General features: G+C 37.4%; 1 protein-coding gene across 1 annotated transcript in view; it reads left to right on the top strand.

Annotated features, from left to right (window-relative positions):
- The first annotated feature begins 1,766 nt into the window (after window positions 1–1,766).
- The window catches only part of DNAJC1 (DnaJ heat shock protein family (Hsp40) member C1), a 193,789-nt gene continuing 168,328 nt past the window's right edge, over window positions 1,767–27,227 (top strand). Inside the window, exon 1 of the mRNA XM_060006198.1 lies at window positions 1,767–2,226. Coding sequence (XP_059862181.1) covers window positions 2,029–2,226 — 198 coding nt within the window. The 5' untranslated portion in view covers window positions 1,767–2,028. The remainder of the gene's footprint in view (window positions 2,227–27,227) is intronic.

Raw genomic sequence — 27,227 nt, 5'->3', positions numbered from 1 at the left:
CTGCACTTAATTTAATGGTCAAATTAGGAGAAAGGATGAATGTTGGGATATCATGTAAAAGTAGTTCTTAAGATTATTGCTCTCATTTTATTTTGATGTTTTAATCATTGAATAAACAGTAAGCTAACGTAGATGTGGTAAAAATGCCTCTCACTTTAAGAAAACTGATATATCAAAAAATCAAACTAAAAAACTATAGGGGGAGGCATGGAGGTGGGGAGGTGTTCACAGGATTCCATTCAACTAACTGAATGCTAGCATGTGCTATGCATTGTGCTTGGAACTGGGAATACACAGAAAAGGTGATACCCTTTGCTATGGACTGAATGTTTGTGTCCTCCCCAAATTCATATTTTGAAGCCCTCATTCCCAATGTGATGGTGTTTGGAGGTGCAGCCTTTGGGAGATAATTAGGTTTAAATGAGTTCATGATGGTGGAGCCCACCTTGTGGGATTAGTGCCCTTGTAAGAGGAAATGCTAGCTCTCTCTCCCCCTCCCCCACACTCCCACCATGTGAAGGTACAGCAAGAAAGCAGCCCTCTGCAACCTGGAAGAGGGCTCTCACCAGAACTCGACCATGCTGACCTTTCCCCATTACAGACTTCCCAGCCTCCAGAATTGTGAGAAATAAATGTCTGTTGTTTAAGCCACCCAGTCTATGGTATTTTGTTACAGCAGCCCTTGCTGACTGAGACATCCCTGCTCTTGTATCTTTGAAAGTTAAGCCTCATGATGAATTTAAAATGGGATTAATTCAAGCATATATATTATTTTTAAGCAAGATATACTTGCATTCATTTAACTATTTTAAAAAATATATATATTTTTAACTCTGCAGTAATGGAATGATTTCTTCAGTAAGATTTACTTCCTGGATCCAGGTATTGTTTTTCTAACCTTTGACAAACATAATATATTTTTACTATGAGAGCTTTATCATTATCCTGTTGAGCTTAATTCAGCTGTCTGGATCCAAGATGGGAAAAGCATGAGATCAAACTCTCAAAACTGGTCAAGCAAAAGCTAAGAAGAAAATACGGTTCACACAAGAGAAGGCAATAGCGGTGAGGAGGAGGATGGAGTAGGAGGTGAGACACTGGTGGGAAAGAGAGGAGGTTTTTAGCCTAAATGTCATTAAAAATAGACCTCAGTTGGGAAGGGAACACCAATTGGAAATCGGCTAAAGCAGATAAACTACACTTCCCCTAAGACTATGATTGAGTCACGCTTATTAATTTCTGCCAGGTTGCCTACTTTATGGTATTACGCCTATAAATCTTAATTCATTATTAGAAGTATGCTTTTTGTCTTGGTTCAAATTTCATTTCTTCTTCACCTCTCTCAAAAGGATACTTTAGATTACTCACTAGATTTGCCCCTTTCAAGTCCTAGGTTCAATTCCTCCTATATCTTTGGGGATGGAATAATGAAATGTGTGGAACAGACGCCGTAATCAATAAATCAGTTTTCAAATATACTCTTAGTTTTCAATATTTGGGGGAGGGTAAGAAGGTAGCTGTTTCAGGGATATTTGGGATGTTCCAGGTGGATGCGCGATGTCTATAACCGTCCACGTCTCTTAATCTGTGTCAATACACGCACAGCTTCGCAGAGCGCGCCAGCGACTGAGAGGCATTTCGCGGAGGCCCAGCTCTGGGGCGCAGGTTTCTCTACTTCCGGCCCCGCCCCCCTCCCGCGGTTGCTAGGAGACGTGATGTCACCGGAAGCAAGGCCTGGGATAGGCTAAGGCGAGGGGAAACCTCTCCCACCCGGTGCAACCTCAGCGACCGGCGCTGGCTCGCCAGCTGTTTGTAGGCCTGGGTGAGGGGCGGGGGTCCGCGGAGGGTAGAACCGCCCGCGGCCCAGCCTGTCCCTCAGGCTAGGACCGGCCGTGGGGCGGGCGACTCCGGGGCGGCTGCCGGTGCTTCCGACTGACAAGCACTGTTCCCATAGCCCGCGCTGCCCGCCGCGTCCCTGGTCTCGGCCGACGGCGCTGCGCGGCGGGTGACCTCTCCGAGCCCCGCGCGATGACGGCGCCCTGCTCCCGGCTGGCCCGGCTTCCTCCGCGCCGCCGGCTCCGGCTCGTGCCGTTCCCGCCGCCGCTGCTGTTGCTGCTGCTGGCGGCCGCGGGGCCGGCGCGCGGCTGGGAGAGCGGAGACCTGGAGTTGTTTGACTTGGTGGAGGAGGTGCAGCTCAACTTCTACCAGTTCCTCGGGGTGCAGCAGGTAAGCGGGGCCGGCCGGCCGGCAGCCAGCCCGCCCGAGGGCTGCGCCTCCGGGGCAGAAAAGTGCGGGTACGGGCGGAAAGGAGGGGGTGGGGCGGACTCTGACCCAGTTTCCTCCGAGGGAGCCGGGCACGCGGGGCAAGACTTGGTCATACTGGGCTCGTCTGCCTTCCTCAGCCCGATCCACCAGGATCTCCTCGTAACCAGTCTCAGAGGGAATGACCCGCCTTCCCCAATTCCTCACCGCCTGGCTCCCTTTCTCGAGTTCCAGTCTCAGTGACAGCAGTCTCAGTGACAGCCTGGACGGTGCCACCAGCCTGGGGTGGCGATCCCTTCTCTTTCCTCTGCCATTCTGGGGGAGATCCTTGCACCCAGCTGTGCAGGAGGAAGAAGGAAGAGTGGTGTGGGTAGATCTTTTACCCTTTCCTTGCCTGCCCCGTGAATGTGGGAAGTAGTCGTCGTGTCTGCCTCCAAATTTTCACCTTCCCAATTATACTTATCTATATTTTAGCAGCCTCCTTTCCTCTGCCTTTCCGGGAAGACAGGAATACATTTTGGTTGGCCTCTGGGTTGCAGAAATTTTTCTTGCATTGTACTTTGGAATCTATGTAGCCTGTTGGATTAGGCGTTCGTATCATAGTTTAGAAATCTGGAGGAACTTGAAGCCTCTATAGTGTTGGTCCTGGAAGTCATAGAAGGAGCCATCAAGTGTTCGGGGCAGTAGAGGCACTTGGGGAGCTCCAGGAAGAGAAGTCCAACCAGTAACGCAGGATCGTTGTCTTTTTCTTTTCCTTTCGTTTCGTTTTCTTTCCTTTTCTAGCTTGAGACTTTAACTTGTAATGCCCGTTTGTTGCTATTTACTTACACCCTGGGAGTGGTGAATGAGGGTAGATACCCCGTCTCCGACGCCATTTTACTGGTTTAAGAATTATGGGGTTAAAGACTTAGAATTTCACACGATCTGATTGAGCCCTTCATAAAATGCTTTGAATAGTTATGGGGGAAAAAAAATGTTTACCAACAATTGTCATTCAAGGCACACTTCCCGTGACCAGATGTGAAGTGTACATTTCACTCCTACAGGTTATCATAAATTTGTGTGAACTGTTGAGCTTAACATTAAATGGAAATTTACTTTTCAATTAAATATATATAATTGAATATAAAATAGCAGTTGCCATGGCACCATGATTTTAACGAATTTCAATTTTGTAAGTTATAAAGTAGTTTAAGAATTTCACACTTCAAATTCTTTTGTGCAAACGATTATGTGGCAATTGTTTTAGTCATTGTCTTCACCTGGTGCCACTTCCTGCTTGTAGAGATAAAGTATACCTCATTTCAAAGTAAATGGTGTCTCAATATGTGTAAAAATCACTAGTGAAATATATATCTGAAGACTTTTAAGAATGCCTTTAATATTGAGAATATTTGTTAGAACTTACCATAGTTGATTAAATTCTGTAGCTAGAGCCTTTTACATAACCTATCCAAAGATTTTGAAGATATTTTCCAGTTATTCAAGGAAAATTAAGCCCCTTTCAGAGAATACAGAAACTTAGTAGCAGTGGTTTAAATTTTAGATTATGTAATCTAGCTTGCATGTGAACTCTCATAGAATTTTCATTTATAAATTCATGCAATTAAATTTGCAGAGTTAATTAGGCAGTGTGAACAACCAGAGCATTTAACTATATGGGCAAAGATGGGAAAATAAAGAAGCATAGGTAATTGAGAAGATTCTGTGTGGAGGTAACATTTTAATAGAAGGATCCAGAAAATTGTTTTCATCTGTGTTTCTCTACCCAGTTGTGTTAAATTGGAAAGAATGCAGAAGAAACTTTATTCTACCTAAGCAGAGAAACTGATTGGAACAAGTTCTTTACATTACATTGAATCTTAACTTTCTTAGGAGACTTTCAGGAGACCAGAAATTTGGTAGAGACAAATGCAGCCTGTCTTATGTCCTTAATGTGTAATTTTCAGGCTAAAGCCAACGAATCTCTTCTTGACTAGCCAGACATGAGGAACCAGAGCAAAGTAGGTAGGTTACTTAAGAGTGGTGACCTGGCTTTACACACTTAATCAGTTTTGTTGTCCATTCAACAGAGATTTGGTTCATACCTACCAAATATTAAACACTGGGAATTGGCCAGTATGTAACACAAAACCCCTAGACTCATTTTAGTAGGGGGAAACAGTAAACAACCAAACAAGTAAATGTAAATGTCAGATGGTCAGAGAAGTCCTCAGAAAGAAGTAAGCGAGTGAGCCATGTTGATAAGTGCATTCAAGGAAGGCAAACGGTTAAGCGCAAAGGCCTTGGAGCTTCGTATTTGAGGAATGGCAAGGCAGCCAATGTGGCTGGAGCAGGGTGTATGGGGAGGACAGTAGTAGATGAGATCAGAGTCATTGGGGGCCGGGGAAGATCTTGTAGGGCTTCAACGTAAGTCATGAGGACTTTGGCTATTATAAGTAAGTTGGGGATCAAGGGGGGTTTTGAACAGAAGAGGTACATAATTTGACTTAAATTTCAAAACAATTATTGAATTGGAGATCAATGATATGTATGTTATCAATTATTGGATAATTGTGGTGTACAGTGTAGAATGGACCTGGGTGGTGCAAAGTGGTCAGATTCTGGATATAATTGGAACATAGAGCTGACAGCATTTTGCTGATTGTTTGAATGTGGGATGTGGAGGTGGGGAGTGGGGAAGAAAAGTTGAGGATAATTTGAAAGCTTTTTCTAAACCTCAGAAAGTGAATAAATACTTGTCTAATTGCACTTGCCAGTTACTGAGATGGAGAAGCCTGGAATAGAGGCAGGTATGGTTGGGGGAAAATCAGTAATTTGGTTTTGGTCATGCCAAATGTGAGGCGTCTAATAAACTTTCAAGTTGGTTATCTAAGCCTGGAGTTGTAAGGAGAGGGTTTGGGCTGTGCATAATAAATTAGGGAGTCCCTGGCACTCCGTAGGTAATTTGAAGCCACAAAACCAGGTAAGTTCACCAGGGGAGTGAATGTAAAAGAGAAAAGAGGGGTCTGGGAGCTGGACCATGGGAGGAACCAGCAAAGGAGAAGAGGAAGGAACAGCCAGCGAAGTAGCAGGCAAATCAGCAAAAGATGGTCTCTTTCAAGTCAGGTGAGGAAAGTATTTTAAAGAGGAGGAAGCAATCAGCTGGGCTAAATGCTGATGATAATTCAAATAAGATGCGTTCTGAGCATTGACTGTTGAATTCAACAGTGTGGAGGTCATTGGCTACTTTAACAAGAGCTGTTTCAGTGGAGTGGTGAGATCAATAGATTGGTTACATTGGGTTCAGGAGAGAAGGAAGGGGGCGGAATTGGAGACAATTAATAGAAAAAAACTTTTTTTTGAGATCTCCATACCCCAAACTAGACTCCAGGGATGATTAGTGACTTAATGTGGCATCCATTTTATCCCTTTTTCCACCAGGTCTAAAGTAGTTTGCTCAGTCACTCCCTAAACTCTATAATTGGAATAATCAATTAGATTATTAGACTTTTCGAACTTGAACTAGGCTTGAATTAGACTTTTAGAACTTGAACCAGGCCACTTACTGACTTATGACCTTGTCAAGTTATTACTTCATTTTTAGGACAAATGGTATTTTCTTTCTTTATTTACTTCATAGGAGACACTTAAATATTTATTAAATGAAAAAATATGAACATGGTAACAAAAACTAAACAGTAATTCACCGAATGAGTAATTGCTTGACTGTTTTTATTCAATAGGTTATATTTATATTGGTCTTTTATTGCTCTCATCCAGCAAAGGAATCCCTCTCCTTGTAGTCCCAAGTTTCAAATTGGTTCTAAAAGCTTTCAGAGGGATTCCAGAAGATTTTAGTGGACGTGTGTGTACAGGTGACATACCAGAGGCTCACTCTGTTTTTAAAATGGCTTTGATTGTTCACAGGGCATTCCAATTTGGATATTGCATCTTTTTCAGAGAATACAAGGTAGAAGATTAGAAGAATGTAGGAGAAAAGTAGTGTTATTGAAATACCTCTCATTAGTAACTTAAATTCTAGGTCCTCAAACAGTATTTATATTTATTCTAACAGCCCCTGCTCCTTGGATACCTGTATTTCTTGTGGGATCAATTTTTTTCATTGTCTTTTGGGTCCATGACTTTCTTTATACTTTGTACAGTGTTCTAGCCAACAATAAATACTTCATAGTCATTTAAAAATCTGTCAGTTGAAATTGTAACAAGCTAAGTTAGCTTAAATTTTGCAGCATTTACTTTCTGATGAAATCAGAGTAATTTTCTTGGTGCCAGTCATTACAGATTCCTATTCATAGAGCTAGAAAATGTGCCTCTTTCTCTTAGAAAATTTTTAATAACTGCATCCTTACATTCAAATGAATGCTAAAACCTGGTTAAAAGAAGAAAACTATTGTTAAGTGACATGTGCTTACAAAATGTTGGATTTTAACTTTTTAATCAGAATTAATAAATCTTTTAAGCTCTTTCAGTCTGTATTTCAGATGCACAGAATGTACAGAGTAGCAGCCTGTATAAGGAAGGGACAGTTACGGCACACTCATCCTACATATACCCAAGGGGAAGGACTCCCTTAAAGAAACAACTGCTGATCTCTTGACTCATCTCTTACATCTTTCCATGGATGAGTTACCTTGTTGGAGGGTGATCACCTTTGGTCTGCTTTGCTTGATTGGGGAGAGCTAACTAACTAAAAAGCTAGAAGTAATGAGGCTCATTCTTAACAGACCAGTAAGGCAGTTGTTATCCTGGCCAGACTTTCTCTTGAGTGTACTGTCTCAAAGTCTAGGCTGGATCATCAAAAACTCTAGAAACGATAAATGCTGGAGAGGGTGTGGAGAAAAGGGAACACTCTTGCACTGCTGGTGGGAGTGTGAATTGGTACAGCCACTGTGGAGAACAGTATGGAGGTTCCTTAAAAAACTACAGATAGAACTACCATATGACCCAGCAATCCCACTACTGGGCATATACCCTGAGAAAACCATAATTCAAAAAGAGTCATGTACCAAAATGTTCATTGCAGATCTATTTACAATAGCCCGGAGATGGAAACAACCTAAGTGTCCATCATCGGATGAATGGATAAAGAAGATGTGGCATATATATACAATGGAATATTACTCAGCCATAAAAAGAAACAATTGAGCTATTTGTAATGAGGTGGATAGACCTAGAGTCTGTCATACAGGGTGAAGTAAGTCAGAAAGAGAAAGACAAATACCATATGCTAACACATATATATGGAATTTAAGAAAAAAAAAACGTCATGAAGAACCTAGGGGTAAGACAGGAATAAAGACACAGACCTACTGGAGCATGGACTTGAGGATATGGGGAGGGGGAAGGGTAAGCTGTGACAAAGTGAGAGAGAGGCATGGACATATATACACTACCAAATGTAACGTAGATAGCTAGTGGGAAGCAGCCGTATAGCACAGGGAGATCAGCTAGGTGGTTTGTGACCACCTAGCGGGGTGGGATAGGGAGGGTGGGAGGGAGGGAGACGCAAGAGGGAAGAGATATGGGAACATATGTATATGTATAACTGATTCACTTTGTTATAAAGCAGAAACTAACACACCATTTTAAAGCAATTATACTCTAATAAAGATGTAAAAAAAAAAAAAAGTCTAGGCTGGGGATGGGAGGGCCAGAATTTCTAGCAAGCCCACTTGGCTCCTATACGTAATCTCAATTCTCCAGTAGCTTTTCAGCAATAAAGGTGCTATTTGATCTCTATTTGCCTGACTTCTGTGTTCAGTTTTTTTGGGTGGGAAAAGCAGAAAGTCATTAATGGGGCCTTCTCAAACCCCGGCATAGGGGTTTGAGAAATAAAGAGGAAGATCTCTTTCATAAGTGACTGGTGAATCTGTACTGTGAGTATCAGTTCTCTCCAGTGATTCTTGTAGATTCCACTGAATTTGTGGTGTTAGTTGAATATAGTGCAGTCTTTCTCTAGTGAGTCTATTCCCTTGTAAATCTATGTCATGTAATAATCACTCCCCCATTTTCATTGTAAAATCCGAAATTATTTGTTGATTTGGAGAGAGGGAGATGTACAAAATCTGGAATGGTAGGTAACGTTCCAGTCATTTATATTTCTGATGGAAAGCATATCATGTATAGAGTTAGAGCCGAATAAATACTTGTTTAGTTGTATACATATTTGCATCAGCTTGGATTATTGTAAAATTGATTTACTTTTCTTATGTATACGCTGTTTAGTGGAGGTTGCCTGGACATATTTTACGGGAAAAAGCAAGTTTATTGGGAAACTTGCCACATAATCTAGAGCTGATGGGACAGAAATCCTCTTCTAGTTGTAAGTTTCTGTTTTCTTTTTATACTATTTTTTTACACTAATTATGAGAACAATCCTAGAATAGTTTGTCTTTTATTATTCATAGATACACCCTAAGCTGAACTGGGAAATGGAATTGTCCTTTGTTATTACAATTATTCTTAGGGATACATTCTAAAATCTTTTTAATAAAAGTCACCATTTTACCCAATGATTGGTGTAATGTGGTGAATTTCAACATCATATGTTTTATTCAGTGTTGGGAATGATACAGGTAGGATGGAGGTGAGGGTAGGTACTTGGCTTGTTGATTGCTGAGAGAAGAACCTCTGTGGCAGTTATAAGTAACACCAGTTGATAAAATGCTTGGTATCTATATTAAACATGTTCTGACTTATTCCAAGACTATATGGTCTTGGGAATCTTTTTCTAAGTCAGGCATTATTGGGTCTATTTGGACAGTAATGACGTCAATTAATTTTACCCAGAATTAAAAACAAATCCAAAGTCTTTTTTTTTTTTTTTTGCGGTAGGCGGGCCTCTCACTGTTGTGGCCTCTCCCGTTTGCGGAGCACAGGCTCCGGACGCGCAGGCTCAGCGGCCATGGCTCTCGGGCCCAGCCGCTCCACGGCATATGGGATCTTCCCGGACCGGGGCACGAACCCGTGTCCCCTGCATCGGCAGGCGGACTCTCAACCACTGCACCACCAGGGAAGCCCTCAAAGCCTTTCTTGTATAGAAGTGTGCAGAGATGGAAGGAAAGGAGTGGCAGTGAAAAGAGAGACTTCTGATTGGGTGAAGCAGGACCCTAGACCAATTGATAATGAAGCTATAGTCATATGTATTTTCAAAAACCTTTCTTTATTTTCATCAAAACACCTACTTTTGAAAGGTGGGTCCTATACTAATGAATGTAAAAATATGATTATGTTTTACGTAACATCATGGTATTCCATTTGAAGAGCTAAATTTTTTTTTTTACTTATATTTACTGAAATTTTTGTCTAAGAGTGTTATTAGCACTTAATTAGAAACTTAATCTAGGATTTGTGTCTCATTCTCATCCTCCTTAGTACTACATTAAGTAAGGTTAGGACTCATGCACTTACTCAGAAAGTGTTTCTGATTACCATCATCCAGCAACTGGAATCTTACGTGTAATCAGGCATGTTGCAAAAGCAAGGCATGCCGCTGTCTACATTTCTGGTTATAATATGTGCATAAAACAGTATGCTTCATAATTAGACAAAATGCCCATTTTAGTGCCAGTGAAGCAGTGGACATAAAGCTATGTGCAGCTACATGGTCAGCTAATAGAATTTGAATTAAATATTAAAGGTAAGAGTTTAAGATCAAGAATTAAATAAAAAGACACGTGTCATGGTATAAGCAGCAGTATTTTTTTTTTTACATCTTTATTGGAGTATAATTGCTTTACAATGGTGTGCTAGTTTCTGCTTTATAACAAAGTGAATCAGTTATACATATGTTCCCATCTCTCTTCCCTCTTGCGTCTCCCTCCGTCCCACCCTCCCTATCCCACCCCTCTAGGTGGTCACAAAGCACCGAGCTGATCTCCCTGTGCTGTGCGGCTGCTTCCCACTAGCTATCTACTTTACGTTTGGTAGTGTATTAAGCAGCAGTATTAAAATGGAAAAAAAGCAGTATTAAAATGCCACTGAGTGCAAACACTAAATTCTAAAAGGAAGTAATTAATTAAACAAATTCTGGAATACATACAACTCCTGATTATAGAAGGTACAAGAATTTTTAAAAGCTACATGAGACCCCACTGTGACATGTGTAGTAAGCAGTAGTCAAAATGAGTTAAGACCAGAAAAATTGTTGTTGTCATTTATTGGGAAAGTCTGAACAGACCATAGAGAAATCCTAGGGTCCATATATGTGCCTGCTAAGGAAAGTAGAGGCTTCATATTTCTAGCCAATACTTAAGGACTTTATACCATTAAAATGGATCAGGTTAAGGAAGCTATCTCATGGCCAATTACCAAGAAACCTCTGACATTTTTGGAATTAAAAAAAAAAAAGCAGATCTTATTAGCAGTTATTTTCAATTACCACACTTTTAGTTAGCATATAAAAGATTAGTATTTAGGTTCTTCTCTGACTTTAAGTGGTGTTTTGTATTAATATTGGTGATTAAATTTGATTTAAGGAAGTTAATATATGTATGTATAATGTAGGGTGACTGGAACTTGTTGTTCCTTGTACTTAAGTATATCATATAAAGTTCAAATGATTGCCATGCTATGCAGTTCTATAGTAGTTATACAGAATTAGTGTGACTTTTTGTATCACACATTTGCAAGTATATGTTTAACTTAGAGTAAATTAGATCTTGAAATTAGTTTTGTGGAAAGCTTTGCAGGTTTTCAACAATGCTGCCACCTCTCAAAACATTGTTGAAACTTCTTCTTTTGCGTTGCTTTAAAAGCCTGCAACATGTTTGGCAGATTTACTCATTAATAGTAAACTTTTAAGATGGATTTGATTTTTGCCTATAGCTTATAGTCATTTGGAGCTAAATTTGATGACTAAATTGGGTTAGCAAACTTGGGTAAGTACGCTTTGGATTGATAAAGAGATCTGAAAATAAATTTCAAGTAAGGCTCATAAACTGCTTTGAGGACTGTTGTCAAAGAAGAATTCCAGGGAAGTTTGGAAGGGTATCAACATGAAGTAAATCTGTAACCTTACAAAGCAACAGAATGTATTCCAGTAAATGGCTTTTGGAGTACTTATTACTTTGCGGGTAGCAAATTTTTTAAAGAATTTTTACCTATCAGAGAAAAATATGTAAATAAAAATCATCATTAATTTTAGAGAGGCGGGAAAATATTGAGCTAGAAGTAAATATTTTAATTATTTGCCTGCTTTTAAAATTAAAAAGGATCATAAAAGTATTTATAATATTTCTCTAATAATGCTAGTTAAAACAGAGTGGTGGAGGAACCAATATAAACGTTAGGGATAGAGACAGTAGCTGAGAATACCACTGAAGGAGAAAGTAGGAAATACACAGAAAGAGGGACATGTACACAGAAAAAAAAAATACATCAATACAAATACTGTAATGGAGTAGTATCTCCATCTTGTGGCCTTCTTTGTAGATTGTTGTTAGAAATGTTGAGGGGTTGTATTTTCACAACTGTAGGCATAAGTAAGAATAAAATATAAGTCAAATGAAAATAAAATATGGTTCAGAGATTTTTTTGCAATGACCTTTGAGCCTGAGCTTCCCAGTTGGTGTGCAGTAAGTTAGTGTGCTGGGACGGTGCTGCCCTCCCTGGAAAGGACTTAACTCCAGTATGTCCTACAAATGTAATTTTCTGTGAAATGCCACGGTATGGAAAAAGTTGGAAGAGCACTGTGAAGGCATGCAGTTATAATGTTTTTCTTCCAGGGAAAATTTTATAAGCCTGTGTTATATATGTGTATACATATAAAAATAAAATTGTCCTATGTAATTACTCTTATCAAAATCTTTGCTATACTAAAGATCTTCATTTAGCTCTCATAGAACCAAGAGCATTAGTTAACATATTGGTGAGTGAATCTGGATATAAAAGGAATCAAGGAATCTGATGAATTAGTGTCCTTCAGTTACTACTTGATTACTTATTCTGGATGGTGGAGTGACCATTAAGTAACTATGGGTACTGCATACCCATAGTTTGCAGTAACTCAGAGGAATACTTTAATGGTTGGTAACAATCTGTGTGAAGAGGATACAAATGTCTTTGGAATGTATAAGTATACCAATTCTGAGTAGCCTATAGTAATACTTTGTGACAGTAGGAGATCAGGATTTGTAAGTAAAATACCACCTTACTGACATATATTTCAGATTTTTGACAGATGACTTTCTTTTTAAAGCCATTGATCCCTTAGAGCGGCACTGTGTAATAGATACATAATACAAGCCACATACGTAATTAAAAATTTTTTTAAAGCCACATTTTAAAAAGTAAAAAGGAAACAGGTAAAATTAATTTTAAAATATATTTTATTTAATCCCATGTATCAAAAATATTATTTCAACATGTAATCACATTTTTTAAAGTTATTCTGACGTTTCACATTTTAGCTTTTTTACTAAGTCATCAAAATCTGGTATATATTTTTAATTTATACTTCTTAGCACACTTCAATTTGAATACTCAATTTTGATTGAAAATACTTAATCTGTGTTGAGATTTCATAGAATGTGCAGCTAACAAGTAGATTCATGTAATCAAATTCTTCCAAGCTAACAAGTAGAGTCATGTATTCAGGTTCTTCCAAACATACTTAAAAAGCTTTCTAGTAACTGAATCAAGTATCATTAAAAAAATTTAAATATAAATTACTCAAATTAAATAAAAAATTTGATTTCTGTGTTGCACTAACACATCTCAAGTGCTCAGATATGGCTAATGGCTACCACATTGGATAGCACAACCTTAGAGAATGAACATTTCTGTGTTGTATAGATATATCTAAATATTTTTGGATAAAATCACTGATTGCTGTTTCCATTTTGTCAGGGACATTGTTTGTAGGTTTTGTTTTTGTGTCTTAACTCATTGTGGTTTTTACTGTTTTGCTTTTTTTTAGGATTGTTCCAGTTATGCTATATATCATCTTCCTAGTTAGTTTTCTGTCCGTTTTGTCCATTCTTTTCTTTGGCCTGTAAAGGCTGTTAGTATAGTACATGCTGCTCTTCTAGGGACGATGGGTTCTGAACGTCCATGCATAGAGGTCTGTCTGCTGAGGGTGTTTTCAGTAATCAGCTTAATCCAATTTGGTCGTTTACTTTTGCTGACTAGCCTGTTATATTTTATAATTCTTAAAGTGTTATTAAGTTAATATATTAGGTCTTTAATGATGCTTTGACCAAGAAATCACCAGTGTTCCTACTTTGTAATTTTAACTTTGAGGTTGCCTGTTCTCCCTAGTTATTCTGAAACTCATCCATCAAATATATTATTAGTTATGAAATATTCACTATATTCTCTACTGTCATCTATTTTGATTATTATAACATCTTTAATTAAGTAATTTTAAAAAGGGATTTCCAGGTGCAGTTCTATTTGTGTGCGAGTCTTTTGGCTCATTATAATATCAATTAGGGATTCCAGAGTCATCCTTTTCCACTAGCCACCTTTGCCATCTCCACACAGCTCCTAAAAGTACTGCTTTATTTTGGACTGATTAATTGCTGATCTTTTTGCTTTTGTCTTCTGTAATTTCGTAAGTTAAGGAAAAGAAGTAAGTCTTAATATTGATCGTTCTTATACCTGGCTATTATTGTTTTAAATAGTCCCGTTATAGGAAAGAATTGCAGTGGGGTCAGAGATGTTAAAAACTCTATGCTAAGGGAAAAAAAAACAACAACGAAAATTGGAGAATGGATATAGAATCCTGAAGTTAGAAGAGACCTCACCAATATCTAACCTGTTTCTTCATGTAGGAGTCTCTTCTGTAGCTCTCTCCGAAGATGGTCATCCAGTCTGTTTGATTTATGTCTAACAATGGGGGATTATGAAACAACCTGTTAAGTTTTTGATAAAGTACTCAATGGGAATTTTATTCTTATGTAAAGCCAAAAATCATAATTCTTATACTTACTTTCAACTTTATTTGCAGTCTTCTTTTGGAGTACCTCTGAGTATATATTCCCTCTAAATTATTTTTCTGAAATGCCTTAAAATAAAATGTACAAGAGAAATAATTACTTGTTGATTCTCTCCACAACAGTAGAGTTATTTAAAAACAAACAAACCACAGTTCTTTGTATAGCAGTTATAACTCAATAAAGTTGTTTAAAAAAAAAATACAGGCAAGCTGAGAAGCCTACTTGGTTTCATGGTCTTTAGATATGTATTAAGTCCACCCTAGAGAAGACCCAAGCCACCGTAGTTACAGTTGTCTTGGAAGTACACCAAGCATGATTTGAAGTTACTATAAATAATTCCCTGGGCTCATCAAGGTCAGCAACAGGAAATTTCTGAACGTTGAAAGCATAAGATGATTTGGGGTATGTTGGCTTTGATAATATGGACCACAGGGTTGATTTAATTAAAACTGTACCCCAAAGTTGTTACAGACTCTTAAAGCAAGACCCGTGTGTACAGTTGTGCAGGTTGTGTGTCTGCTTCAAAACTATCGTGATACAAAGATGTTTTAGACTGAGGTTTTTATGAAGAATTGCACATAGGTAATTAAACTGTGAAGGAGATAATTTCTCTTTCATAATTAAAATGTTATGTTTCTGTAGGTAGAATTTTAGTTTTCAGGTCCATCTTGAGTGGCTGTTTCTCTCTCCTTTTTATTCACCCGTCCTCGCTTTATAGTGGCTTTCACTCCTTTCCCCGAGACACCTAGACAAGCAGTTGGTCTGATATAGGCAGCTTAGGGCTCCCTCCTGAGGTTATATTGAGGCCATTGCAGATCCAGATACCAAGCCTGCAGATTGTTTGGCCTGGTTTCAGCTGTTGGGCTGAAACTATGGCCTCTTAGCATCTCAGATACATAATATTTTATAAGCTTGTAGCCTCAGGCAGCGGACTTCTCACTTTTTTTCGCAGGCGGTGGAGTCCCACTGCAACCCTTGGTTTCCAGCGTGAGTTTCCATCAGAGTCTGGCTCTGATCCCAGGCCTTTTGTAGAGTACTTTCAGTCCTCATTACTCTGTGGGAGTCAGACTTCTCATTTCTCCTGCCTACTACAGGTGTGGAGTCCAGGCTTTTAGCTTAAGCTCTGTTGGTGGCTACACGTTTCCTTTAGTTTTTGTCTACAGAGATACTTAACTGGTTTTGGCCGTGGCTATATGTTTATGATTTTCTCTCTTTAAATTTTATCATTGGTACATATTTGGAGTAGGGTTTAGGAGGAGCAGTGCTACTTTGACTCCAGAGTATTTTTTAAAGCTGCACTTTTTAAATTATTATTTTTAATGCCATTTTTCTATTATCTAAGAACCTTTTACTACTTAACATCCAGAAATATAGTCAGGCCTATTACTCACAGCAATATAAGAGGCTGTTACTTAGGCATTGAAAGGAACAGTAAACCGTCAGTCCCTGTCGCTATCAGTCCACTATTCCTAGACTTGATCCAAGTCTGGGTGCTAAAACAGGCAAGTAACATTTCTAAAATAATCAGATCCCACAGGTTTTGAATATTGTAATAAGTAGATCCATTACCTCAGAGTGATGTATGTGGCCCTGTTATTGGAGGTGTACAGAGGAGAGTCCTGAACTCTGTCTTGAATCTAGTTAGAAAACCATGCCAGGTGGAGAAATAGTTACTGAAACTCAGGTACATGTCAGAAAAACCATTGCTGGAGGAAATGAATGGTCCTGAAATTAAGATATATGCAGATAATTTCATGTTGATGTTTTGTAAATATATACCAATCACAAACCTCATAAAAAGACTTTTAAGAGAAAAAGTCTTACATATAGTCTTCAAAATTCTCTTACATATAGTCTCTTACATATAATCTTCTCTTACATATAGTTCTCTTACATATAGTCTTCAAAATTCACAAAACAAAAAATAAGACAATGAGGGTTAACCTCACTGAAAAACATTTTCAATAGTCAACTTGATGGGCAATACTAAAATCATAGAGTTTCAGTGGATATTAGCTTCATGGAATTGAGTGATCTTTAATCAAAGCTTCAAGCAGTTTGTAGAGTGCACATTTGGAATGTACTTTAAATTATTTTAAGGAAAGAAGTATACAATTCAGACTTACAAGAAAAGATAAAGGGTCTTTTCATATTAGATCCATAGGATTTAAATATAATCGGTTTACATACAATTTGAAGGACATGTTTATCTTATTATTGTATACCTTTAATACTGAGTTGTTAATCTAAGGGAAATCTTTAAAGATACTACCATGGATGAAAACCGTGGTATAATGATCTTCTTAAAAGACATTTCACTTACAGACTGTCATTGTTGCTTTTCTTTAACATGGATAACAATACTCTGTTTCTGCAGCAGTTCTCTGCAATAGTGTTTCTAACCTTTGTTTTTGTGACAAAATAGAATATGCACAGCTATGTAGGTTATGTTATGAAATTCTGATAAAGCCTGTTTTTCATATTTATTAATTCATTTGTTCTTTCTACAGCACACTAATAATAGTAGAGAATGGAAACAATCAGATTCTAATAGAATATTTGAGTGAACTATGATATGTTCTTGGTGTGATATGTAATCATTAATAACAATATAAGTGAAAAGTACATAGCAACATGGAAAAATATGTATAAGTGGAAAAAGCTAAATAGCAAGTTTTATTCACATTTGATTATAATTTTGTAGGAATCATATATATTCACAAGGGTGAGACAGTAACATGGGCTAATGAGAACAGTTTAAATTGTGGGATTGGTAGAATCATTTTATTTAGGGGTGGATATTTCATTTAGAGTCCTGATAACATTACTAATATATGCCCATGTAAATTCTATTACTTTGGAAAAAAGAATGTTATATAATTAAGCCACAATTGGATAAACTAAATTAGCAACATATCTCATATTTATGAGATAAAGTATATGGGTATTTTAAAGTTGCTTTTAACCTATAAGGTATTTAAAATTATGAGTGGGAAATTAAGTAAATCAAATAATTTTAGACTAAAAATCCCATGTATTTATTTTGTTATTTAAAAATATTACCAAATAATTTCTAATAATTATTTCAGTGAATCAAACTGTTTCATCGTAAGTCTAATCTTCCAGAAAAGACTATAAAACTCTGTTGTTGAGCTTATGACACATAACGATTACTATACATGAAAATGATAGCACAAAGAAAGGGGCAAGAGATGGAGCTGTAATGGAGCAATGTTTTTATATTTTTCCAGAATAAAGTTAGTATTTATCTGAAATAAATCTTTTTTTTTTTTTTTAATTTATTTGGCTGTGTCAGGTCCTAGTTGCAGCACACGGATCTTCATTGCAGTGCACAGGCTCTTCATTGCGGCACGCGGGCTTCTCTCTAGTTGTGGCGCATGGGCTCAGTAGTTGTGGCGAATGGGCTTAGTTGCCCCGCGGCATGTGGGATCTTAATTCCCCAACCAGGGATTGAACCCACGTCCCCTGCATTGGCAGGCGGATTCTTAACCATTGGACCACCAGGGAAGTCCCTGAAATAGATCTTGGTAAGATACATATTGTAATCCTTAGAGCAACCACCAAGAACATAACTAAAAAATTTATATAGTAAAAATTCTAACAAAGGAGGTAACATAGATCACTAGGACATATCTATGTAACTAAAAAGAAGGCAGTAAAGGAGGAGGGGGGAAAAAGACATGAGGTATATAGAAAACATAGCACAATGGCATATGGTAAATGATATGGTAAATCTGACCATATCAGTAACTAAATTAAATATGACTGGATTAAACATTCCAATAAAAAGGCAGAGAATGTTAGGCTGGATTTAAAAAAAAAAAGATAAAAGATTCAATGATATGCTTTCTACAAGAGACATACTTTAGATTCAAAGACACAAATAGGTTGAATGTAAAAGGATGGAAAAAGCTCCCAATTTTTGGAACTTAACACATTTCTAAATAACCCATCAGTCAAAGAAGAAAATCATCAGGGAAATTAGGAAATGTTTTGAACTGAATGAAAATGAAAACAGAACGTATCACCATTTATGTGATTCAATTAAAGTAGTACTTAGGTGGAATTTATAGCTTCAAATACCTATAATAGCAAAGAAGACAGATTTGATTTGATTTTATTTTTTATTGTTTATTTATTTTGGCTGCATTGGGTCTTTGTTGCTGCGCACGGGCTTTCTCTAGTTGCGGTGAGCGGGGGATACTCTTTGTTGCGGTGCATGGGATTCTCATTGCAGTAGCGTCTTTTGTTGTGGAACGTGGACTGTAGGCACGTGGGCTTCAGCAGTTGTGGCATGTGGGCTCAGTAATTGTGGCTCACGGGCTTAGTTGCTGCGCAGCATGTGGGATCTTCCCGGACCAGGGCTCAAACCCGTGTCCCCTGCATTGGTAGGCGGATTGTTAACCACTGTGCCACCAGGAAAGTCACACAAAGAAGACAGATTTAAAATCAATAACCTTACACTTTTGCCTTACAACACTAGGAGGGGAAAAAGTGCAAACTAAACACAAAGCAAGAAAAAGGAAGGAACAGTAAAGATAAGAGCAGAAACCAATGAAATATAAAACAGTTAATAGAAAAATCAGTGAAACCAAAATTTGCCCTTTGAAAAGAGCAACAAAATTGATAAACTGTTAGCTATACTGATCAAGAAAAAAAAAGAAAGAAGACATAAACACCAACCTCAGGAATGAAAGAGGTTGTATCACTGCCAACTCTACAGAAATTAAAAGGATTATGAGAGCACTACGAAGACCTTTGCCTGCAAATGCGACAGCTTAGATGAAATGAACAAAGGCCACTGACCAAAACTACTCTCAGTAAAAAATCTGAATAGAATTATAACTAGTAAGTAAATTGAATTAGTATTTTAAAGTCTTCCCACAAAGAAAAGCCAGATGGCTTCATTGGTGAATTCTATCAAATATTTAAAGAAGAAATAATCACAAATTTTCAAAAACTTACAGAAAATAGAAGAGGAGGGGAGCGAATATTTCCTAACTCATTCTGTGAGGTAAATATTACCCTGATAACTAAAGCCAGACAAAGATGTCACAAGAAAAGAAAACTACAGACCAATAACCCTCATGAATAGAGATGTAAAATTTCCAGCAAAAATGCTAGCCAGCTGTATCCAGCAACATATAAAATGGATTAAACTTAATGATCAAATGGGATTTATCCCAGGAATGCAAGGTTGTTTTCACATCTGAAAATCAATTAATATAATACACTGTGTTAATAGAATCAAAGACAAAAACTGCATGATTATCTCAGACACAGAAAAAAAAAATTGAAGGACTCTAATACCTATTCATAATAAAAACTCTCAGCAAACCAGGAATAGAAGGTAATTTCATCAACCTAATAAAGAGAATCTAAAAAGCTATCTGTGTAGACATTTCCCCCAAGAAGATATACAAATGGCTAGTAAGTGCATGAAAAAGTACTCAATGGTATTTGTCATTAAAGAAATGCAAATTAAAGCCATAAGGAGATAAAACATTTTACCCACTAGGATGCCTATAATCAAAATAGTGGACAGGAAAAATCATTGGTGAGGATAAACTGGTGGTAATGTAAAATGGTACAGCAACTTTGGAAGACAGTGTGGCAGTTTTTTTGTTTTGTTTTTAAAGTTCAAGTAAACTTAGGATATGCCCCAGCAGTTCCTCCTAGATGTCTATAGTGTCTTAAGACAAAAGTGAAAGTGTATGTCCATACAGATTTGTAGATGAATGTTCATACGGTATTATTCATAAGAGCCAAAATTGGAAACAATCCAAGTGCCCAGCAGCCTACAAATGGATAAACAAAATGTGATATATCCATGTAATGGAATACTATTTAATATTTAGTACAAAAAGGAAGAACTTCTGATATAAACTACAACATGGATGAACCTTAAGAACATTATGCTAAGTAAAAGAAGTCTGACTCAAAAAGACTCCATGTTACATGATATCATTTATATGAAATGTCCAGAAAAGGTAAGTATGTAGTGACAGCAAGTAAGAGTAGTAGTTGTCATAGTCTGGGAATGAGGGTTGACTGAAAATGGCATGAGGGATCTTTTTTAGGGTGATAGAAATGTTCTAAGACAGGATTTTAGTGATGATTGCATATCTTTGTAAATTTATTAAAATCACTGAATTGTGTACTTACAGTGTGTGAATTTCATGATATGTAAATTATACCTCAACAAAACCGTTAGAAAAAAGATATGTTATTTTATGGGAAACGTGAGGGTTCTCTGAATTGAGAGTCTTGTTTGACAGATTACTCTGTAAGGAACCTAAATTGTGACTTCCGACATGTCTGAGCATTTAAAAGTTCTTATGATTTGTCCTCTTCCGTACAGATGCGCACACACATACACATACCTATGTTAACTGAATATACAGACTTGTTTCTACCATTGCATCTTTGCTGTCAGGGACTTCCCTGGTGGCGCAGTGGTTAAGAATCTGCCTGCCAATTCAGGGGGCATGGGTTGGAGCCCTGGTCTGGGAAGATCCCACATGCTGCGGAGCAGCTAAGTCAGTGAGCCACAACTACTGAGCCTGCGCTCTAGAGCCTGCGAGCCGCAACTACTGAAGCCTGCGGGCCTAGAGTCCATGCTCGGCAGCAAGAGAAGCCACCACAATGAAGCCCACATACCACAACGAAGAGTAGCCCCCTCTTGCAGCAACTAGAGAAAGCCCGCTCGTAGCAACAAAGACACAATGCAGCCAAAAATTAAATAAATAAATAAATAAAAAGAATTTGATCTCACTATGTTCTGGCTTTGACATTCATTAAAATGTAATTTTTTTTTAGTGTAAAATGTCCTAAAGACTTGTTAATGTGTATCTTTTTATTAGATTTTATAGTTTTTAGAGGTGACTCCAAATAGTAAAGATGAAAGCTGAAATTTTAGTTATATGAAAAATACTTTTAAGTATCTGAGGCAGGCTACTAACCATCTATCTATTTTTCTTTTCTTTAGTAGCACAACCCCTGTATTATTAGATACTGGAGTTAAAAACAAAACAAAACAAAACAAAACGAAAGCATTTTCCTGTCTTCTTTACAGGTAATGGTGGCCAGTGAACAGAAGACATAGGGTTGGGCTTCTAGTGAAGGAAGCCCTTAAAGGGCAGTACATCATTTTGTCCTTGTTTCTCCCTCCTTTCTGCTCACTGGAATGTATCAATAGATGAGATGTTAGTAGCTGCTGCAGCAAACATCTTGCAAGTAGAGGTGACCTTGAGAAACCAGGAGCAGAGAGATAGTAGGGGCCTGGGTCCTGGTGACTATGGAGCCACTGTAACTGCCCTGGATGCCCACTTCTGTACTTCTCTATCATTTAAAAAGCCATTTGGTATATTGAGTTTCTATTACAAGCAGCCTATTTTTAATACACTGTTCTTACCTGTATGAGGGGTTGTTCTTTAAATATTTTTTATTAAATTTTTTATGTAAAAGCAAAGAAAAACAAAATTTTAAAAATCCAAAGAAAACCACTTTTGGCATTTTTACCTATATCATTTCAGGGTTTTTTCCCTCATATATGTTTTTTTACCTAGTAACTCTGCTCATACTGTTAACTGTGCCTGAAGTTTCTTCCACCTCCAAAAATAATCTATGTGAGTACTTTTATGTGAGTACAGCATGCTAACTGCTCTTTTTAAAATTGTGGTAAAATACACATAGCATAAAATTTACCATTTTAACCATTTTTAAAGTATACAATTCATTGTGTATATTAACAGTGTTGTGCAACCATCATCACTATCCATTCCTAGAAATTTTTCATCATCTCAAAAAGAAACTCTGTATCCATTAAAAAAAATTGCTCACTATTCCCTCCTCCCCCAGGCCCTGATAACCTCTAATCCATTTTCTGTCTCATAAGACCTTGCCTATTCCAGGCACCTCATATAAATGGAATCATACAATATTTATCCTTTTGTGTCTGGCTTATTTCACTTAAGTCTTCAAGGTTAATCCATGTTGTGGAATGTCTCCAAAATATATTCCTTTTTATGACTGAATAGTATTCCATCGTATGTATACACCACATTTTGTGGAATATATACATTCATCTGTTGATAAACTGGGGTCCACCTCTGGCTATTGTAAATACAGTTGACTCTTGAACAACATGGGTCTAAACTGCACAGGTCCACTTATGCGCGGATTTTTTTCAGTAGTAAATACTACAGTGTTGCATGATAGGTGATTGGCTGAATCTGCAGATGAGGGGACTGAGTTTAAGTTGTATCTAGATTTTCAACTGCACGGAGGGTCCGTGCCCCTAAACACGCCCCCTCCCATCCCCACCAACATCGTTTAAGGGTCAGCTGTAAAGTTGCTTTAGCCCGGTTAACAAGTATTTGCTGGAGCCCCTGCCTTCAATGCTTTTGGGGATATACCTAGAAGTAGAATTCTAGATGATATATATGGTGATGATCTTTTCCACAGTGGCTGCATCATTTTACATGCCCACAAGCAATGAACAAGGGTTCTAATTTTCTCCACAGTATCACCAGCGTTCTTTTGTTTGTTTTTGTTTTGATAATAGTCTTCATAATGGATAAGAAGTGGTATCCTATTGTGGTTTTGATTTGCATTTCTCTAAAGGATTGGTGACGTTGAACGCCTTTTCATATGCTTGTTGACCGTCTGTATGTGTTCCTTGCACAAATGTGTATTCAAATCATTTGCCCATTTCGGGGGGGATTGTTTGTTTTTTTTGTTGTTGAGTTATGGGAGTCTTTGATATATCGTGGATATTAATCCCTTGTCAGGTATATGATTTGCAAACATGGATTGCCTTTATACTCTCTTGATAGTGTCCTTTGATGCACAAAAGTTTTTAGTTTTGATGAAGTCCTAACTTATCTCTTTTGTTTCATTTGTTCCCTGTGTTTTTGGTGTCATGTCCAAGAAGTAATTGCCAAATCCCATGTCATGAAGTTTTTCCCCTATGTTTCTTCAAACAGTTTTATAACTTTAGCTCTTACCTTTAAGCCTTTGATCCCATTTTGAGTTAATTTTTGTATATGGTGTAATATAAGGGTCCAGTTTCATTCTTTTGCATACAATTTTTCTGGCACCATTTGATGAAAAGGCTAACTGCTTGAGTATATATTATTTAATCTCTAAAACAGTTCTATCAAGTTAGGTATTTTATCAGTGAGCAAATGGAATTCCAAAGACTTCCCCAAAACTAATAATTGGCGGAGTTAGGATTTACACTCTTGTTTGTTAGGTTCAAAGATCATAACCATTATTCTGTATTATTTCTTACTATTCAAACGCTGCCTATTCTTAAAGTTCTAGCCTAAATTTAATCTCTTTATTAAGATTTTCCCTACCCTTCCAATCAGATATGACCACTCCATGGCAAATTTTTTATATACTCTTAATTCGTAGTACACTGCAAATGGTATGTATTCAATACACGGCAAGTGAGTGATAGAATTGTAATTCAGAATAATCTAACTGGTACCCTTACCAGTGTAAAATATGAGCAGAAACCAGAAGGGTGGAAATAATCACAGAAAAAGGTAATTCCACATTTTGCTGAAAAAAATCACTTGCACAAGTATAAAATGGGAAGATGTAATTTGACCTTAGTAAACGCTCAAGTTTTAGTTGATCACAAACTGAATTATGCCAACTGTATGATGCATCTGCTTTTAAAAACCAGCTCTAGGTTGCATTAACATACATATAGTGACCTGATTGTATGAAGTGAGAAATATAATGCAATCTGTAACTGATTATGTACATTCCTGGTAACAAATGGAGTGTTTTAAAAGGGGAGCTGTCAGTATAGTAGGGGTTCTGGGAATCTTGTCCAATGCAGAACATATTAAATGTGAAAAAGAAAGGGTAAGGGGGTGTATGATCACTGACTTTGAATATCAGAATTAAGAAATATATTTTTTAACTTTTTACTTATCTTTCATTTTGGAATAATTTCAGATTTAATAAAAAAGTGGCAAAAGTAATGCAAAGAGTTCCTTTATACTCTTCTCCTAGTTTTCCCAAATGTCTTACATAACCTTAATAAAATGATCAAAATCAGGAAATTAAGATTGATACAGTACTATTAACTGACCTACAGATCTTATTCAAATTTTATCAGCTGTCCTACTAGCATCTTTTTTCTAGTCCTGAATCATACATTTAGTTCTTATCTCATTGATGTCCTCTACTCTGGGACAGTTCCTTAGTCTTTGTCATTCTTGACCTTGACACTTTTCAAGAGTATTAGATAGTTATATTTTAGAATGTCCCTCAATTTGGGTTTGTCTCATGTTTTCTCATAATTAAATTCAGGTTATACATGTTTTGCATGAATACCATAGACTTGATGCTGTGCCCTTTTCAGTGTATCATGTCACCAGGCACATGATATTGATGTATCACATTGCCGCTGAGCTTAACTTTGATTACTTGGTTAAGTGTATGCCAAATTTTTTCATTGTAAAGCTACTGTTTTCCGTTTGTCATTTTTCATGTGGGAAAATACTTTAAGATTATGCAAATATCTTATTTCTTTTTTTAAAATAAATTTATTTATTTTATTTATTTTTGGCTGCACTGGGTCTTTGTTGTTGCGCACGGGTTTTCTCTAGTTGCAGTGAGCGGGGACTTCTCATTGCGGTGGCTTCTCTTGTTGCGGAGCACGGGCTCTAGGCTCACAGGCTTCAGGAGTTGTGGCACGCGGGCTCAGTAGTTGGGGCGCACGGGCTTAGTTGCTCCACCGCATGTGGGATCTTCCCGGACCAGGGATTGAACCCATGTCCCCTGCATTGGCAGGCGGATTTTTAACCGCTGCGCCACCAGGGGAGCCCGTTTATTTCTCATCATTCTTTTGCCCAGTAATTTTAGCATCTGTCGATGATTCTTGCCTGTAGCCAACATTACCATGGTACTTACAAATGGTGATTTTTCTATTTCCATTTTTCTTTCTGTACTGTAAGGAAGAGATAGCCCTTCTCACTGTTTGGTCAGTTACTTATATCAGTATGAATATTTATTTTAATCTATGGGTTATGCTCCATTACTATCATTATTTTTTTGCTCATATTATACTACATTTGGCCATTAAGAACTCCTTCACATTGGATCCTGTGCCTTTTATCTTACTCCTGTTGTTTTTCAGGGCACTTATTTTCTGGCACTGTAAGATGTTCCAGACTTATCTTTCACTTTCACTGCCCCAGCGCTGGAATCGGTCATTTTCCCAAGGAGCTCAGGTTCTTTTCATTGAAGAATAATATTTAGAAATGAAAATATGGACACTAAGTGTGCTTGTTGCTTTTGTGGTGCCCTTGCGTCTAGTATTTCTCGATGGACAGAACTAGGAAATACATGTATGCATATGGTTTGCTCAGTGTCTGGATTTTGTGTCTTTTTGTTGTTGTTTACTGCCATTTCTTCAACAATTAGCACAGTGTTTAGCACTATGGTCAATAGGTATTCGTAACCAACAATATAGAAAGGATTCCTCACTTAGTGAGGTTAGACTATGTAACCTAAGGACTTTCTAATCCCATAAATCTGTTGTGTTTTGATTCTGAGAAAGGTAAACTGGGGAATTAGACAAAATATAAATTCAGAATAACAAAAATAAAAAGCTGTGGGAGAAGGAAGTTTTGATTATTATCAAAAACAGTGAAGGAGCTGGAGGCCTAGGACAAACTTTGCTCAGAGTAGTAGGTAAGCAAGAGAAGATTGATAGTCTTTTTATCCATTATGCCTTAGTCTGGCTGTCTTGAGAAGGTTCTATCAGTAAGCCATGGAGACATCCTCAGAGAAGCAAATGAGGATATCCCCTTCACTGGAATTCTGTCCTTTTATTTGCTTTCCATTATTTTCTACTTTATCCAGGTGGACCAGATCCAATAACAGTTATTTCTGCTACAATACCGTATTTGACTCCTTGTTCTGCAAAATCACACCGTGAAAATAACAGATTTTTAGGAGAAATAGGATTGAGTAGAGCCCTCAAAATCTATGGAACTTTATAAACACTAACAAAAGCAAAAAATACTTAAGAAACAATCTCCCACTGGCATTTGTACCTAGCCTCATAGTCAGTCAGTTCTTAGAACCCTTCAAACTCTTCTGTTCATGCTCCTTTGAGATATAGATTTTTTAGGTCATTTGAATAAAAATTCAAAATATGATCCAGAGCAGAACACTTTTCACTGATACACAAGTTTAAAAATGGAGGAAATATACTTCTTCAACTATACTCACAGTTTCATCAGATAGCTTTACATAGTAGAAACCATAGCTGTTCTCAGAGCCACTAAACCAGGCACTACTTACATTAAAGGAAGGCATTTCTGTGAATTTTTAGCTTTTTAAAATTTTTTTATTTTTTTAAGCTCTTCAGAAAGAGCTAAGGCTTTGTCTTTAATTGCAAGAAAGCTTGTCTCCAATCATTAAAAAAAAATGAATGAGCTGGGAAAAGATCAAATTGGGCTAACACAACTTCTGCATTATAAGGACATCATACGACTATTTACTAATCACATAATAAGGTAGTTCAAGTTAAAGAAGCACATGTCATAGCAGAAATTAACTAACCTGCAATAAACTGAGTAATTGATTGCTAATATGTGTGCACTTCAATGACAGTGTTTAACCAGAGTTGCTATTTGCCTTTTCTTATAGCCTTAGATGTTTCTGATAACATTGTACAAGCATATCTTCTAGTCTTTGAATAGAAGATGGGCTTGTGTGATGTATGTAGTACTTTAGTCTCTGGATTCTTGGATTTTGGAGGGGTGCTTTTGGGTAGTGGTTTTGTGTGTGTTTCCACAGTCTTTTAAATTCTTTTCCCTTTTTTTCTATGCCTCTTTCTATTCCTCCATCTATTCTGTTAGTCCCTGGCACTGTGCTAGGTTTTATGGAATCTTTGAAAGAATATAATATAATTCCTGCCGTTTATAGACAGGAGGTAATTTGGTTTCATTGCAAGACAAAATATAATCA

The sequence above is a fragment of the Delphinus delphis genome, chromosome 2, assembly GCF_949987515.2.
Source record: "Delphinus delphis chromosome 2, mDelDel1.2, whole genome shotgun sequence".
NCBI classification, from domain to species: Eukaryota; Metazoa; Chordata; class Mammalia; order Artiodactyla; family Delphinidae; genus Delphinus; species Delphinus delphis.
The sequence above is the reverse complement of the archived record's forward strand: the minus strand, read 5'-3'. Positions and strand labels throughout refer to the sequence as shown.